Source organism: Vitis vinifera, chromosome 18, assembly GCF_030704535.1.
Source record: "Vitis vinifera cultivar Pinot Noir 40024 chromosome 18, ASM3070453v1".
NCBI classification, from domain to species: Eukaryota; Viridiplantae; Streptophyta; class Magnoliopsida; order Vitales; family Vitaceae; genus Vitis; species Vitis vinifera.
Window position 1 is genome coordinate 27,582,330 of NC_081822.1, and position 18,097 is coordinate 27,600,426.

Genomic DNA, 18,097 nt, shown 5'->3' on the forward strand with positions numbered 1-18,097 from the left:
AACTAGTGAGTTTCAATTGATGTCAATCATATTCTAGGTTTATGATAAAATTGCCAACCTAAATTCATATGCTTAGAAGGTTATGTCATTTTTGGGATTTGGACTATAGGTTGGTATTGTTGGAAGTTATTAACATATTTGGTTACTATATTTAAATTATATATTTAGTTACTATATATCTATTTATTTAGTTACAATATCTCTTATTTATTTAATATATTAGATTATTTAGTCTTTTTAAAAGATTGTTATAAGGCTAGCAATTTAATCATTTTTAATTACTTCATTTCAATAAAAAACCAAACATTTTTATTTAACAACTAATACTTAAAAAAAAAAATTGATTGCCACAAATTATATAAATACTTATTAAAATAACTATTAAGTTAAATTATAAGAACACCCTTATGCTAGTAATAATTAATTATGCTTTGATTATTCTTTATATATATATATATATATATATATATATTATGCCCGTGGCTATTATTAATAGCCTTCAATAGTCCTTAATAAATAGTTAAAATGTCAAAATGTTTAAACACAAAACAACTCGTTTTTTTTTTGTTTCTTGTGTTTTATTGTTTTGATAATCAATCTATATTACCTTGTGTTTTATTCCTATTTTCATCATTTTGCAAATTCTGTTTTTAAAAAATGTATAATTGAGTCACCATTATTCATGGGTTTGTGGTAGATTATCATATCCCCTCAAAGTATTAAGGAATCCATTAAGGAGCACAAAAGTTTTATGTCATGGATGTGAGGTTAAAGTGTAGGTATTATAGTGTAAATCTCAAGGAGTAGCCGCTATTGGATAAATCTGGATATATAATTCTTAATATCAAGTGGATTATAGTTCTATAGTCTCTAGACTTGAGAGAATTTTGACATTTGAAAAAGTCTTTGAGAGACCTTGTGGGTAGTTTTTTTTACGAATATCTTGTGTTTCCATGTATGATTAGAATTCTTGACGTTAATCAATAATTATCATTCTAGTTAAAGAATTCATAAAAAAAAAATCTAAAAATTTATGATTTTTAGGCTAATGTCCAAGGATTACCTATTCAACCTCCTTGGTAATTTCATGGTATAAGATTTTAAATTTTGATTTCAAATTTGATTTAACTAATTCTCAAAAATATAAAACAATCATGATAATTTTTTAATAAGTTTATATATATATATATTGTATATTACTTAAATATAAAGAAATTTATAAATACAAAAAAATTATCCATATATTAATGTTTTTATATCTGTGAATACATCCAAACTAGATAAATCATCATTTTAATATTAAATATGTTTTCAAGTTTTGTAAATATTATCAAATATCAGAAATGTTATCAAACATATATTGTTTCCTTTAGAAAAATAACTTCAATAAGTGCATTATTGCTTATTTTATCATTTCTTATAATGTTTCTCAATATTTATATAAGTTTTGATAAATACCCAATATTTCTATAAAGTATTCAGTAGTAATGTGTATTGGCTTTGGTATAGACAAGTTCAAGAGTATGCCTTTAATATTTGAAGAGCAAAATACATACAAGTAATATTTGTAACCTAAACAAAAATGATATTATTGAAGCTTCTATATTCTAAATATCATTCAAGTTTAAAAGTAGGCTCATTTGCAGTTTGCTCTTACCATTTTTCTTGTTAATGCACGACTTACAACATCAGGATAGCACAATCTACTCCATTTTCCAAGTTCTTCAGGAAATTCTTGTCCAACAATGTCTTGCCCCATTTGTTGTAACAAATCATGCATCCATATCTTGTTGTCTACAATACTTATGAGGCACTTATCACCAAGGACTCGTATTCCACTCTCTGCATAGAAGTTACAAGCCTCTAGGATTCTAGTAACAGAATCTTTATCCTCTCCATTAAAGAAGCAAGCAACATCTAGGAATATCTGTTGTTGTGTGCAATCTAATTCATCATAACTTCTCTTAAGCACACATTGAATTTCTTGGTTAGGTTCCCGTTCTAGTTTATGCAATTCACTTTCCCATTGACGTACTATCTTGCCATATAGGAAACAACCCAAAACTTTAAGACCTAATGGCAAACCATTAACATAATGTACCTGTGGACCCGCATTTTTCACGTGCGCCCCCACTCGATTGGCGAGACTCGCTTTTGGTGAAAAATTAATTTTTGGAAAAGTCGGAGTCGCCACTTATTTTATTTTATTTTTGAAAGGGAAAATAAAACAAGAAATAAAACCCTAAAAAAGTGACTCCATAATTTTGGAAAAGCATGTCTTCGAAAACCCGAGTCTAGGTCCGGGGATCAGATTACTTATTGGGAAGATACCTTTAGGAGGTAGCACCCCTCTAAGCCCTAAAGAGGTCTCTACTAACAAAGTTAAGGGAAGTGTGGCAATTAATCAGCTATTTATGGATACCTAAGTATGCTAGGTGGTTCCAAAAAATAGCATGCCAAACAAGATCAAATCATAATAAAGGAAGGTTAGGATGCGTACCCGGACCGCTTCTCAAGCGCTATCATAAAACATCGATGGTTAATTTAAACAATATATCATCCGGCATGTATTTTATTAGAAATAATCAAACAATGAAACATGTATATCAGAACACTCAAGCATTATTAGACATAAGCATTATTTCACAATGACAAGCATATTCACAAAATTCAGAAAGTAGGTGATAGAGGACATACCTGGATAGCATAGATAATTTGTAACGTGCTTCCTCAAGTTGTAAGGGGTTTGATAATAAATAATAAAATATAGAAATCCTAGCATGCTCGTTATCTAATTAGCATAGCAAAAGTGATCAAAGTATACAAAATAATCAATTATCACATACATCTTGTATATAATTCCTAAAAAAAATAGATAGACATGATTTCAACAAGCGTCAAATGTGGCAACAAAAATAAATCTTGAAAAGATTTTCTTATGTAGGGGTTTCACCAATTCCCCAATCGATATACACGAATTTAGCTTAGAATTATCCCATTTATTTGGGACCACAAGCTTTGATTCGTGTTTTATTCAAAACTGTAATTTTATTTGAAAGATGTGAACCGATCAAAACATGGTTGCACATTATTTTAAAAAATGAGATTTTGATTCTAAGAACTCTAAATGAATTTTTGAAAATAGATTTTTAAAGGGATCTTTTAAGAAAAGTGTTGGATTTCAAAATAAAAGAAATTAATTTGAAAACGACAAGACATAAGGAACAAAATACCAAGCAAAACAAAAGTGATTAAAATCGCAAAGTAGAGTTTTTGACAACTGAGAAAATTGAAGTGGTGGGAATGGAGGTCAATTTTCACTATTTTCCAATGGCCTCCGAAAAGTAAATTTTACCATAGACTACCAAAGAAATAAACTATTCGAACTTAGATCATATAAGCTAACGATATACCCACCAAGAATTAATGACTATTTTCGAGAAACACATCAATTAAAAATAACAATCAAGAATTAGCACATGATCAATCAAACACACAAACACATCTAGACTGGTTAAAATGGACGAAATTAAGTCAAGGCAAATGTGAATTTTCAAAACGCAGGCTGATCCTTTCCAAACAGTAGCCTCTCACGCTTCAAAACGCAGGCTGATCCCTTCCCAACAGTCGTCTCCTATCCCTTCAAAACGCCTTCTCCTTTATATGGCAGCTTCACTCTAATATTTCTTTCCTTTCCGTCGATGCACGTGTTATAGGAAAGTGCATACATGTGGTTCACATTGGAGATTTCCCAAGGATGCAGCCGCATGTTGTTTGGTAAGTCATTAGATCAATTGACTTTTCTTTCTAAAAAAAAAACCCAAAGGAATCTCCCTTACAGCCCACTATATGCGTGTTGTGTGGCCACTTCCTTCCTATTTTTGTTTTCCTTGATAAATTATCCACCTTGTCATCTCTAAGCAACACATGGCACCCAAAGTGCTCCTTCTCAAGCAGTTGGTTGGCAAATACCGACAGCAACTCATTCTGGACTTTCTCAAGTAGCTTTGGTTCACTTCTATCCTCGGCAGAATATGAAGTTTTTAATCTTGAATTGACTGCTACTGTGGGGGCTTCAGGCTGATCCTTCAACCCAGAATTAGATGATGAGTCCACTAAATTCTCACTATTTGTCACAACAACATCATTGGCAAAGTTAAAATCATCAACTTGATCCTGTTTCTTCAACTCCTCATAACTATCAACAATCTCCTGTACTGCACGAACAAAATCAGCACCTTTTCCTTGACGTTTGGTAAGAAGAGATTCTTTTTTCTCTTCTGTATCAGAATCTTCGTCATCGAAGAACTAATCTTCATCCTCATTCCAAGGGTCTGCTCCAAAATTAAGGCTTTAGGATTTAATATCTTCTGGTACTTCAAACCGGACAGCCCCATCTTTAACAGTAGCAAGCTCTCTCAATAATTTCCTCATGCAAAACAGAATAAAATTAAATTGAAAATAAAAATAAAAATAAAAATAAAAATAAAATTAGAAGAAAAGAGAATAAACTAATGGAAATCATGAGATTGGTAATAAAATAAAATATGATTTAAAAGAAAAGAAAGAGAACAATGAGAGACTAGATTATATATCCATCATTCAATAAGGGGGCTATATGCACATTTTGGAGTCTAAACAATTCAAGCAATTTCCTATTAGATAAGTGAATAAATAAAATAAAAATAAAAATAAAAATTGTAATAGTAATAATAATGACAATGATAATAATAAACAAATAAAGAGTAAAAAATGAAAATGAATAAACAAAATAAATATAATTATCGAATACATGCAATAATAATAATAATAATAATAATAATAATAATAAAAGTTATCTATATATATATATATATATATAAAAGTTAAGCCCGATGAAGTGTTTAAACGGCCGTACATGGGTGCCTAATGAACTAAGTGTCCTAAAGTGGACCTAGGGTGCCTAAGTGGACCTAGGGTGCCTAAGTGGACCTAGGGTGCCTAAATGGGCCTAGAGTGCCTAAGTGGGCCTAGGGTGCCTAAATGGGCAACCCTAAAAGCTATCCTAAAAATGAACGAAAAGCCTAAGTCTAAAATAGGGCTGTCAAGGGTCACAATAAGGGGTCAGATAATCCCTCGACCAAAATCTCCGAGGTGGCTCAAAAAAAGGTAAGTAGTATGAGTAGCAATGGGCCACCAAGGAACTATTGTGGAACACTGAAAACGAATTTAAAGACATGTGCTAAAGGGACAAAATTGAGGGTCTACAGTACCACAAAATTTGAAAGTGTTTCATAATCTTCCTTGGGGTGGTTCTGTTTAAGCGCATTCCAACAAAAGAGTTCAACAACTTCCTTGTGATCTAATTTCTTAGCCTCATATAATGTATCCACTTCATGCACCTCTAGCAAATGCTTATCTTTAGTTGTTACAATAATTCTACTACCTGGACCAAACCAATTATGATCACCAGCTGAGGCTTCCAATTGGTTCAAATCATCAACATCATCAAGCACAAGAAGAACCTTTTTAAAGCAAAGCCTGTCTTTTATCATATAGATCCCTTCATCAATAGTGCTTATAAGTTCTTCCTTCTTGGCAAGATATCATGAAGGAGTTGCTTTTGTAAATGAAGTAGACCCTGACTTTTCGAATCCTCTCTAACATTTGCAATAAAGGTAGTAATCATGAATTGAGCAGCAATTCGATTATATAAAACTTTGGCAATGGTTGTCTTACCAATTCCTCCAAGTCCATAGATCCCAACCATGCGAACATCATTTGATATTGAATCCATCATCCATGGAAAAATTTCTTCCATTTCTTCCAAATGATAATCCATCGCAATGAGGTTCTTGTCAACATGTAAGAGTTTATGACTAAATCTCATCAAAATAACACGAGTAATATCTTCAATATAATCCGCCTCAGGCCTGCCACCAGCAAGGCATATACATGGATGAGCCAATAGAGTAACAAATAGTAGAAAACATGAACTAAAATTGATTATGCTTAGTTTCATTTATAAACCTAACTTATGGTCAAATAGAATGCATTAGGGGTGAAAGAATGAATACATTATATCTCATACTTAAGTGTTTTCATTATGTTGAGTATACATTACAACAAAGATCAATAAGTTGAAAGCATGAAATCTATTTAGCTAGCATGAACTACATGATCGACAATCCTTAGACAATCAGAGATATTATACTTAGATGATCTTTAGCCATTTTTTCAAGCACCCCATTAGAGCATCGTAGAAAAAGGGCTTTTAAATATAGTCCTTTAATGATCTCTGATAACCTCTATCCATACCGGAAGAGCACTCACGTCCCTTTCTAGATGATGTCAGCCTTTATTTGATACTTTACACACTTCCTTTTATAAACTTCTTTTTCATTAGTCCTATCAATTAATGGTATTTTTATGTATCAGAAAACACTAAAAAAATAAAAATAAATAAAGAAGAGAAGCTTGTGCATACCAATATATTAACCCTTTAAAGAAATGCAAAGAAATAGGAAACCAATTAAATATTAATGCAAGGACAAGAAGATGTAATATTGTTTTAAATTCGGACCAACTAATTTTAGTCAAAGAAAAATATATCTTTAGAAAAAAAAACAATTTTGAAAAATAAATAAATCATTTGTTAAATATTCACTTATATTGTGTATGATATCTTAAGAAAGAAATAAATGATGAAGAAAAAAGAGATGATTTTACTGAAAATCAACTTATTCCATGTCATATTGATTACAACGAAATCCTGCTTCAGACAATTATCTGTGATTATCAAATCAATAAAAGTAATGTATCTTAATCACACATGCAATTCAAAATAAAACATCATCATTTTCATATACAACCAAAACAATCGCCATTTCCCATAACAAAATGAAAAACAGGAAACAAAAGCCCACCCAAAAAAATCATATGTCAATGAGACACCTTATTGAAATCTACAGTTTTGCATGTGTGAACAAATTTAAAAAGGGGTTCCTTTCTGGCATTTCAAGGATAGGGATTAAGTTTGAAAGACTTGGTTTTGAACAAAAACAAAGTAGATGACATTTTAAAAGTATCATACTTTAAAGTCTCATCAAGAAACTTTGGCCTTCTATCTTGAGTCTCATCTGCATGACTTTGAGTCTTGAGACCTTTTATATGCAACTTATATTTTGAAAGAGTAACGCTATATCATTAAAAAAAAAAGTAAAGGAAAAAGAAAAAAAAAAGAAAGAAAGAAAGAAAGAAGAAGAAGAAAAAACTCCTCCAAATTGGCTCTCTATTGAGAAAAACATCATGTTTGCCCCTTACATTTCAAATAGTCACAGGGCCTATGAGAACTAATTCTGGGAAATAATTTAGAAAATCTATGATTTCTCTATTTTAATTGATGAAGCAGATTTTAACACTGTATATGGGCCATGAACCTGGGTAATCTGTTAATAACCAGAATGAAGCCTTGAATCAAATAATGAATAATAAAGTAGACATGCAGTTAACCAACGCTTAGCTTGAACATTAGCATTCCCATTCAAGGGGGCACATCATATTTTGATTTTTTAGGAAAGATACATATGTCGAATATATCGTTCAATAGATTTATGTTTTGTCATTATTTATGTAAAAAAATAAAGGATACTCGCAAAAGATTGCATGGAACAAGCTATATTTACCCATTATGTACATGTCATCTAGAAAGACTGCCCACTTCCCTCAAAGCTGCTCTCCACCTCTGTGTCTTGTGGCCAAAAATGTTTCTTGATTCATGTTGGGCTAATGCTTCTCCATACCACCCTTCCTCCTTTCGCACATCGAAAGGATCCACATGATAGAAAACTGGAAGAATTACTTTTCCATTTTGGTTCCTGCACTCCATGATCTTCACCAATTCGTCCAAAAACCATCCGGAGTGGGCAAAGTATTTTGAGAGAACCACAAGGATGCACCTTGACTTCTCAATAGCTTTAAAAAGAGCTGATGCAACCTCTTCTCCCCTGATCTCATCCAATCTAAAGGTACGAATCCCTTTCTGATACAAAGCTGCATAGAGATGATCTGTGAAATTGTATCTGGTATCTTCACCCTTAAAGCTCAAGAAAACTTCATAATCCCATGAACCAGTAGAAGTACAAGTAGAAGATGCCCTTCGTCGATCCATCCCAACATGTAAGAATTCCCGATTTAAACTCTTCCAAACAGTGGAAGTAATCTCCTCAATAACATGAGCCTCAGTCCTGTAAGTGGTAAAGCATGACACAAGTGGTGAGTCAACAGTTACAAACACCAGCAAACATGAAGAACACTGGATTATATATGCTTTTAGCTTTATTTAGAAAACCAGAATTATGGGCAAATAGAATACAGTGAAGGAATTGTTATATTTATATAAATATATATATATTGTTGGTTAAAAATAAAGTGTAAGAAGAGTTACACTTTTGAAAAATAACTTTTGAAAATAAAGTGTAAGAAGGGTTACACTTTTAATGTGTGAATTAAACACATGATTAAGTTTTGAATTGTTACAAAACTTGAAAGGTTGAGGAAGACAATGAGTCTTCTCCTCTTTGTAACTTTATAAACTTCAGAGGTTAAGTGTAAGAGAGTTACACATTTGAGATTAAATCATGTTTAATGTGTGAATTAAACATATGATTTAATTTTTGAATGTTACAAAGATGAAGAGATTGAGGAAGATAATGAGTTTTTTCTCATCCTTGTAACCTTTTTTCAACCCTAAGAGTGCTTTATATGACTTTTCTTCTTTTTGAAATCTTATGCAGAAAAATGAAAAGGCTTGATCAATCCCAAGACTATTTCCATTAGTTCCCTAAAGATTTCTAGAGGTGGGAGGAAATAGAGTCTTTGGACAAAGTTCCAAGAACTTGTTTGAGCCTTTCTTGTGTTCTTCTTCTTCTTGTTCTTATTTTGTATCTTTGAGATTTTTATTGTATCAAAGTGAGTGTGTGAGAGTGTTTCTTTTCTCCATTGTATCCAAATTTTCTCAACAATCAAAGACTCTATTTTCAATGGAAGGAGAGACTATCAAGATTATGAACCAAGACCTTGTGAGGTTGGATCGTTTTGATGGTTCCAACTTCACTAGGTGGCAAGACAAGGTGAGATTCCTTCTCATAGCACTCAAGATTTTCTACATCCTTGATCCTATCTTGGCACCTTTACCGGAACCAAAGGAAAATGACACACCTCAAGTGGTGGCGGCAAGGAAGAAGAGGGAGGAGGATGAGCTCATATGTAGGGGTCATATTTTGAACGCCTTATCCGATAGGCTATATGATCTCTACACCAACACCAATTCCGCGAGGGAGATTTAGGAGGCTCTTGAAAACAAGTACAAAGCCGAGGAAGAAGGTACCAAAAAGTTTCTTATTTCTCAATACATAGATTTCAAATGTTTTGATGAAAAACCTCTCTTACCACAAATTCATGAGTTGCAAGTAATTGTGAATAAGTTGAAAGTTCTCAAAATTGAACTTCTGGAGGCCTTCCAAGTTGGTGCTATTGTGGCTAAATTACCATCAAGTTGGAAAGGTTACCGGAAGAGGATTTTCCATAAGAGTGAAGATTACTCCTTGGAAGAGATTCAAAAACATCTTCGCATTGAGGAAGAATCGAGATCAAGAGACAAAATGGTGGAAGAGTCCAATGATGGGACTAACAAAGCCAATGCGGTTTCAAAGGCCAATCATCCTAGAGATAAAAATAACAACGACAAAAAGAATTCCGGAAATTATATGAGCCCCAAGAAAAATCAAGAGCAATTTAAGGGCAAGAAAGGTCCTTGTTTTGTGTGTGGAAAACCCGAGCATTATGTTAGGGAGTGTAGGTACCGAAAGGACCAAAAAGGGGCTGTAGTGAATGCAATTGATGAAGAGATCATTGCAACACTAAGCGATGTGTGCGTTGTCCAAGGAAAGGTGCAAGGATGGTGGTATGACACTTGTGCCACAATTCATGTTACCTATTACAAATCTTTTTTCAAGACCTTTGAAGATGCAAAGGGAGATCAAGAGGTTCAAATGGGCAATGAAGGAAGATCCAAGGTGCTTGGCAAGGGCACTATTGAAGTTGCTTTTACCTCCGGCAAAAAGGTTACCCTTATAAATGTATTGTATGTCCCCGATATGAATAAAAATTTGGTTAGTGGGGATTTTCTTGGCAAACCGGGTATCAAAGCGGTGTTTGAATCTGGTAAGCTAATTTTATCCAAATCGGGGAACTTTGTGGGAAAGGGGTATTCTTGTGATGGGATGATCAAACTTTGTACCAATGACAATATCATTAAAATGGCTTCTACTTCTGCTTATATGTGTGATTCAAATTCTTTATTTTTGTGGCATAATAGGCTTGCACATGTTGGTTTAAGCACTATTAAAAGGATTGTGAAATGTGGTTTGATTGCTTGTGATACCAAGAAATTTGAAAAGTGTGAAATATGTGTTAAATCAAAGATGATTAAAATGCCTTTTCATAGTGTTGAGAGATCATCTAATTTGCTTGATTTAATACATAGTGATCTTTGTGAACTTAATGGCATGTTAACAAAAGGTGGAAATAGGTATTTTCTTACATTCATAGATGATTGTTCTAGATTTACCTATGTGTTTTTGTTGAAAAACAAAAGTGAAACTTTCAATGCCTTTAAAGTTTACAAAGCCGAAGTTGAAAATCAACTAGGAAAAAATATTAAGGTGCTTAGAAGTGATAGAGGTGGTGAATATTTCTCTAGTGAATTCAATTCTTTTTGTGAAGAATATGGCATAATACATGAGTGCACCGCACCCTATACACCTCAACACAATGGCATAGCGGAGAGAAAGAATAGAACATTCTTGGAAATGGTGAATGCTATGTTATTGCATGCTAAATTGAATTTCAATTTGTAGGGTGAAGCTTTGTTGATTGCTTGCCATATTTTGAATAGAATTCCTATGAAGAAAAATGAGATATCTCCATATGAGTTATGGAAAGGAAGGAAGCCTAATATAGGTTACTTCAAAGTGTGGGGGTGTCTTGCTTATTGCAAGAAAACGGATCCAAATAAAACAAAATTGGGTCCAAGAGCCATTAAGTGTGCATTTGTAGGCTATGCCTCAAATAGCAAAGCTTATAGGCTATTAGACTTGGAGTCTAATGTGATAATTGAATCAAGAGAGGTAGAGTTCTTTGAGAATTGGTTGAGTGATAGCAATTTTCAGGTACCTACTAGTGTTGGAGAGTCTCTAGAGGAGACACCTTCAAAGGTTGTTGAGCAACCCATTGTGCCTCGGAAAAGCCAAAGAGCTAGAAAAGAGAAAGTGTTGGGATCGGATGAGATTGACTCTCAAAGAATTTCCTTTTACTTAGTAGAAGGAAATAGAGAAGATATTATAAGAAAAATTCCTATAGTACTTCAAATAGAGGAGGATCCCAAAACATACAAAGAAGCTATGGCTTCTAGAGATGTTGCTTTTTGGAAAGAGGCTATCAATGATGAAATGGATTCAATTATGTCCAACCAAACATGGGAATTGGTAGACCTTCCACCAGGATCTAAACCAATAGGGTGCAAGTGGGTATTTCGAAGGAAATATCACACCGATGGCATGATTCAAACCTTTAAGGCTAGATTAGTAGCTAAGGGGTTTAAACAAAGAGAAGGTATTGATTATTTTGATACCTATGCGCCGGTGGCTAGAACAACATAGATTAGGATATTGTTTGCTTTGGCATCAATTCATAATCTATTTGTTCATCAAATGGATGTCAAAACGGCATTCTTGAATGGGAATCTCAATGAGGAGGTCTACATGGAACAACCGGAAGGTTTTGTTCTACTGGGGAATGAAAACAAAGTGTGTAAGCTTGTCAAATCATTATATGGTTTAAAACAAGATCCCAAACAATGGCATGAAAAATTTGATCATGTTATTCTTTCGGATGGATTTAGACACAACAATGTGGACAAGTGCTTATATTCTAAGACTTGTGATGACTATATGGTCATAGTGTGTCTATATGTGGATGACATGTTAATCTTGAGTGATGACATGAAAGGAATAATAGAAACGAAAAGGTTTCTATCCTCAACCTTCAAGATGAAAGATCTTGGAGAAGTTGATACTATATTGGGTATCAAAGTGAAAAGAAATAGTGAGGGTTATGCTTTGAACCAAACCCACTATATTGAGAAAGTAGTTAGCAAATTTAGTCATCTCAAGATTAAAGATGCTAATACTCCATTTGATTCAAGTATAAAACTTGAAAAGAATGATGGTAGATCGGTGGCTCAACTTGAGTATGCAAGTGCAATTGGAAGTCTTATGTATGCTGCTCAGTGTACTAGGGCTGACATTTCATTTGCAGTTAGTAAACTAAGTAGGTTTATTAGCAATCTAAGAGTGGAACATTGGAAAGCTATTGGTAGAGTTCTTGGTTACCTAAAGAATACCAAAGAACTAAGCCTCCAATATTCAAAGTTTCCTGCTATAATTGAAGGGTATTCAGATGCAAGATGGATATCGAGTGTGGGAGATAATTTATCTACCACAGGTTGGGTGTTTACACTTGGTGGTGGGGCTGTCTCTTGAGGATCCAAGAAACAGACTTGTATATCACACTCAACCATGGAGGCAGAGTTTATAGCTCTAGCTGCAACTGGAAAAGAAGCTGAGTGGCTTAGGGATCTAATGATGGACATCCCTTTTACTGCAAATAATGTGTCAACAGTATCGATACATTGTGATAGTCAAGCCACTCTAGCTCGTGCATACAGTGGAGTGTACAATGGGAAGTCTAGACATATAAGCATTAGACATGAGTATGTAAGACAATTGATTCAAAATGGAATCATCTCAATTTCATTTGTGAGGTCAAGTGGAAACTTGGCGGATCCTTTTACTAAACCTCTTACAAGAGATTTAGTAAGGATAACATCTAGAGGGATGGGACTAAAACTCCTTAAATAAAACTCACCAATGATGGTAACCCAACTTAATACTAAGAAATGACTAGTCTTAAGTTCAATAGGTAAAAACAAGTCATTGATAAGTGGGTTGTGGCAGCATTAGAATATGTGAGTTCCATCTATGATGATTAATGCTGGTTGTTACCGTTGGAGGGTTAAGCTTAAAGCTTTTAATGAAATTCAGTCTATGTGTGACAAGCATCTTAAAGGTAACAAGGATGCTGGAAGAATTTCACCTATGTGAACTTAGGGGTGGTGCCGCCTCTCATGAGAGTTGGAGTTTCTTTCAAGAAAGTTCATGAATGGATTGAGCACATGGCCATAAAAGTGCTAAGCAAGAAAATAATGGGCACTCGTGTGGTTAGTGGAAGTGTGTGTGTTGTTACCGGTTTCATTACAAGGAATAACTGGTTCAATGCTACAAGCAACCTGGGATTTCAACGGAGCTTTGTGATAATTACACTAAGGTAAAATTCAAATCAAAAGATATTTTATTTTATGCATTTTCACTGTTAAGGTTATAAGGGTTGATGTTTATTTTTAACCAAGTAGGGGATTGTTATATTTATATAAATATATATATATTGTTGGTTAAAAATAAAGTGTAAGAAGAGTTACACTTTTGAAAAATAACTTTTGAAAATAAAGTGTAAGAAGGGTTACACTTTTAATGTGTGAATTAAACACATGATTAAGTTTTGAAATGTTACAAAACTTGAAAGGTTGAGGAAGACAATGAGTCTTCTCATCTTTGTAACTTTATAAACTTAAGAGGTTAAGTGTAAGAGAGTTACACATTTGAGATTAAATCATGTTTAATGTGTGAATTAAACATATGATTTAATTTTTGAATGTTACAAAGATGAAGAGATTGAGGAAGATAATGAGTTTTTTCTCATCCTTGTAACCTTTTTTCAACCCTAAGAGTGCTTTATATTACTTTTCTTCTTTTTGAAATCTTATGCAGAAAAGTGAAAAGGCTTGATCAATCCCAAGACTATTTCCATTAGTTCCCTAAAGATTTCTAGAGGTGGGAGGAAATAGAGTCTTTGGACAAAGTTCCAAGAACTTGTTTGAGCCTTTCTTGTGTTCTTCTTCTTCTTGTTCTTATTTTGTATCTTTGAGAGTTTTATTGTATCAAAGTGAGTGTGTGAGAGTGTTTCTTTTCTCCATTGTATCCAAATTTTCTCAACAGGAATAAGGATGGAATACTTGGATCACATATTCAGGTGTTTTCATTTTGCCAGAGTAGGCAAAACAATGAAGATCATAGTATGAAATCATGTAATGTTTTTAGCTGGCATGAGCTACATGTTTTTCAATACTTCAACGACAAGGGATATTATACTTGGGCAATCCTTTGTCATTTGTTCAAGCTCCATTAGAATACCATACATAAAGAGGTCTTCTATGGAAACCGTTATCCTTTATTCATCTTTTTTGACCTCCATCCCACACAGGAAGGGCAATCACCTCCCTTCTTATATGATATTGGCCTTTATTTGAAACTTAAAACACTTTCATTAGGTCTATCACAAGATGGTATTTGTAAGTATGAGAAAATACTAAGGCTATGTTTGTTCCCGGAAAATTTGAGGGAAGGATTAAATAACTTAAAAACGTATAAATTTCTAATTAATATTAATTATTGTTGAATGGGATAACTAAATATGATAAATTTTCCTTAACATTTTTTTCTTTCCTTGGTATTTTCCAGAACCTAACATAACCTAAAAGAACCAAAGACTGGTTGTATGACTTGCCCTCCCAACATTTGAAACTTAACATACTTACCTTCTTGAAAGAGTATTGCCCTGCAATTATTGGAGAAACACTTTTGCTGTGTTCTTTTATTAAAGAGGATATAAAGATCCTAAGTTTGGAAAATAGTCTGCTAATCAATACTCCCAGTCAGGAGGAGATATAAGATAACAGTGTTGATTATACCTTGAATTTTCAATTCACTTCCAAAGCTTATAAATAACAAATTGTTGAAACATTTTTTTTCCTCAAAACCTAAAAATCACAAAATTTTGAAATATTGGACGGACTTTTTTTCCCCTTCACACTTTCGTATTTGATTTCATAATTTTAGCAATAAAAAGGAACCGATTGCTTACGTTTTTTATTTTGAAATGTCAGTATTTTATTTTGGTTTATTAAATTACAATTAAATTGCTTTGGTTTATGAAACAATTCCAATAAATTCTAAATTCATCCCAACATAGAAAAAAAAGAAAAAATAAATATTTTGACTAGAGTTAATTATGCTGATTTGAGATTAGGGATGATGTTATATGAATATATTGCATTTTCAAGATGTTTCCATCAAGAATTAATATTTATCAATGAGTATTGATACAAAAATATTGAGAAAAAACTTTGAAAGAATGATCTTTCTATATTTCATAATATAACAAGTTTACATCTTAGCCTATTTATAGTAGAACTAAGGAAAGAAGGCCACATCAAATGGAAGAAAATCAAGGAATTAGTCTACAATTAAGGAGCTAATGGTGAATACAATTAAGGAGCAAATGGTGGAGCTAATAATACTAACAAGTATGATTTTTAAATTTTGTGGAGGAAAGAAAGGATTGATGCCATTGAAGGACCAGTTATTCCCCTCTATGTAATAAAGGTTATGATTTTATATTATATTATTTCTTGATGCAATTTATTTTTTATTTTTCATTTTTCTTGGATAACTTAGAGTTTAATATTATTTTTGGAATATAAAATTTAGTTAAGAGAATTAGAAAATGCAATGAAATTGAGAATCTACAATTGAATTTAAACTAGAATTTTAATTTAAATTTGGGGCCAGAATAATTAGCCCTAACATTAATTTCATCAGGCTCTTCTGCTAGTAACTTTTTCTCCTATAGATTCTAACCATTCCAATATCATTTGACACAATGTCTTGAATAAAACTAATAAATAGAGAAAGATAAAAAAAAAACAAAAACAAAATCAAGCACATGCAAGCCATATGAGATATGCAGCCATGCAAACCATGCAAACCATGCATCCATGCAAAAAAAAATGATCTAAATGGGCCTAGGGTGCCTAAGTGGGACTAAGGTGATACCTAATGGGCCAAGTGTGCCTAAGTGGGCCTAGGGTGCCTAAGTGGGCCTAGGGTGGTGCCTAATGGGCCAAGTGTGCCTAAATGGGCTTAGGGTGCCTAAATGGGCCTAGGGTGCATAAATGGGCCTAAGGTGCCTAAATGGGCTTAGGGTGCCTAAATGGGCCTAGGGTGCCTAAGTGAGCCTAGGGTGGTGCCTAATGGGCCAAGTGTATCTAAGTGGGCCTAAAGTGATGCCTAATGGGTCTAAGGTGCCTAAGTAGACCTAAGGGTGCCTAGGTGGGCCTAAGGTGGTGCCTAATGGGCCAAGTGTATCTAAATGGGCCTAAAGTGGTGCTTAATGGGCCTAAGATGCCTAAGTGGGCCTAGGGTGGTGCCTAATGGGCCAAGTGCGCCTAATGGGCCTAAGGTGTACTTAAATGAACCTAGGGTGCCTAAATGGGCCTAGGGTGTCTAAGTGGGCCTAAGGTACCTAAGTGGGCCTAGGGTGGTGCCTAATGGGCCAAGTATATCTAAGTGGGCCTAAAGTGGTGCCTAAGTGGACCTAGGGTGGTGCCTAATGGGTCAGGTGTGTCTAAATGGGCCAAAGGTGTACTTAAATGAACCTAGGGTACCTAAGTGAGCCTAAGTCTAAATTAGGGCTGCCAAGAGTCAAAATGGAGTTCAATAAACCCCTCAACCAAAGTCCCCAAGGTGACTTAGAAAAGATAGGGTGCACGAGTAATAATGGGCCACCAAGGAATTGCTGTAAAGTATCGGACAAATACTTAATATGACATGTTCTAGGAGGACAAAATGGAGAGTCTACATTAAGATTCATCCACAATTAGTACTAGATTGGGTTTATGCTACAAAAATCATTTTCAGTAGTTAAATCTCAAATATGAAACCTCATCAAGAGGGTGCTTCTATTGGGAGACCACTTTTTTTTAATCAGCAAAAATCATTTCCATTAGAAAGTAAGAATGCATTATTTTTTCAAAATACAAAGCAAAAAGGTTTGAAACACTATTAAATTTGGTTGGTCTCCATCGAAGGTGTTGGATAGAGAAAGTAGACTAACGAATGTTGTCAAGCCTAATTTGAAATGGTATAGAAGTGAAAATGATGCTAATAAAAACAATGCAAGAGTCATGTATTTATTTTCAATGTCATTAGCATGGATGAATTTTGAAAGATTGCTACATGCACTTCGGCTAAGGGGGCTTGGGATATTCTCCAACAATGTTGTTAAAGTGTCCAAACTTCAAATGTTGACCTTTAGGTTTGAGACCATTAGGAGATTTTCATACAAAATTGATGGATAGTATGAATTCTAGTTTTAATATTGGTGAACCTATTCCTAACTATAAAGTTAAAAAAAAAAAAAATTAAGATCTCTCTCGAAGAGATTTAGAGCAAATGTGACCACCATTGAGGAATCTAAGGATGTGAAATCATTAAAGATGAATCTTGAATCACCTAGGAAAGGGGAAGGAGTTGCTTTAAATGCTATTGAAGAATAGTCTCTAAGTTCTAAAAGTGATGATGATGAGAAAATGTCAAAGGGAAAATTTACAAGGTTTGCTAAAAAAATTCAAGTATATGAAATTACAAAAATCCAATAAAAAAAATTAAATAATGGTTAAAAAATAGAGAAAATCAATGGGAAAAGAGAAAAATATGGAGAAAGGCTTGAAATTGAATGTTTTAAATGTGGCAAAGAGGGTCATTTTGCATTTGATTGTCCCTCAAAGGATAAAAAGGTCATACAAAGAACTTGGAGTGAATTCAAATCTAATTAAACAAGTGAAATAAATTAAATGAATGTTGTGAGTGCATTAACTTCATTGCCTTTGTGACAAATGTTAATAGATAACCTCCCTTAAAAAACCTTTAAGTGAGTTAAGTGACTTCGATGATAATGACATGAGTTTTCACATAGCTTATAAGATACTGTACAAGGAATGTTTAAGCCTAAAAAAGGAACATGTCAAGAAAAATTCCTACTATGAGTGATTAATGAAGCCATAAATTTCATTCTTCTTCAACAGCTAGTCCTTTAGGCTACT

General features: G+C 33.6%; 1 protein-coding gene across 1 annotated transcript; it reads right to left on the minus strand.

Moving 5' to 3' along the window:
* Positions 1–1,636: 1,636 nt before the first annotated feature.
* Positions 1,637–8,149, minus strand: LOC132253148 (disease resistance protein RUN1-like). The gene is made up of 4 exons (XM_059734560.1): positions 7,782–8,149; positions 5,719–5,912; positions 3,907–4,292; positions 1,637–1,927 (listed from the first exon to the last, which is right to left on the minus strand). The coding sequence occupies exons 1-4, from the start codon at positions 8,147–8,149 to the stop codon at positions 1,637–1,639; spliced, it is 1,239 nt and encodes a 412-aa protein (XP_059590543.1).
* Between the last annotated feature and the right edge of the window lie 9,948 nt (positions 8,150–18,097).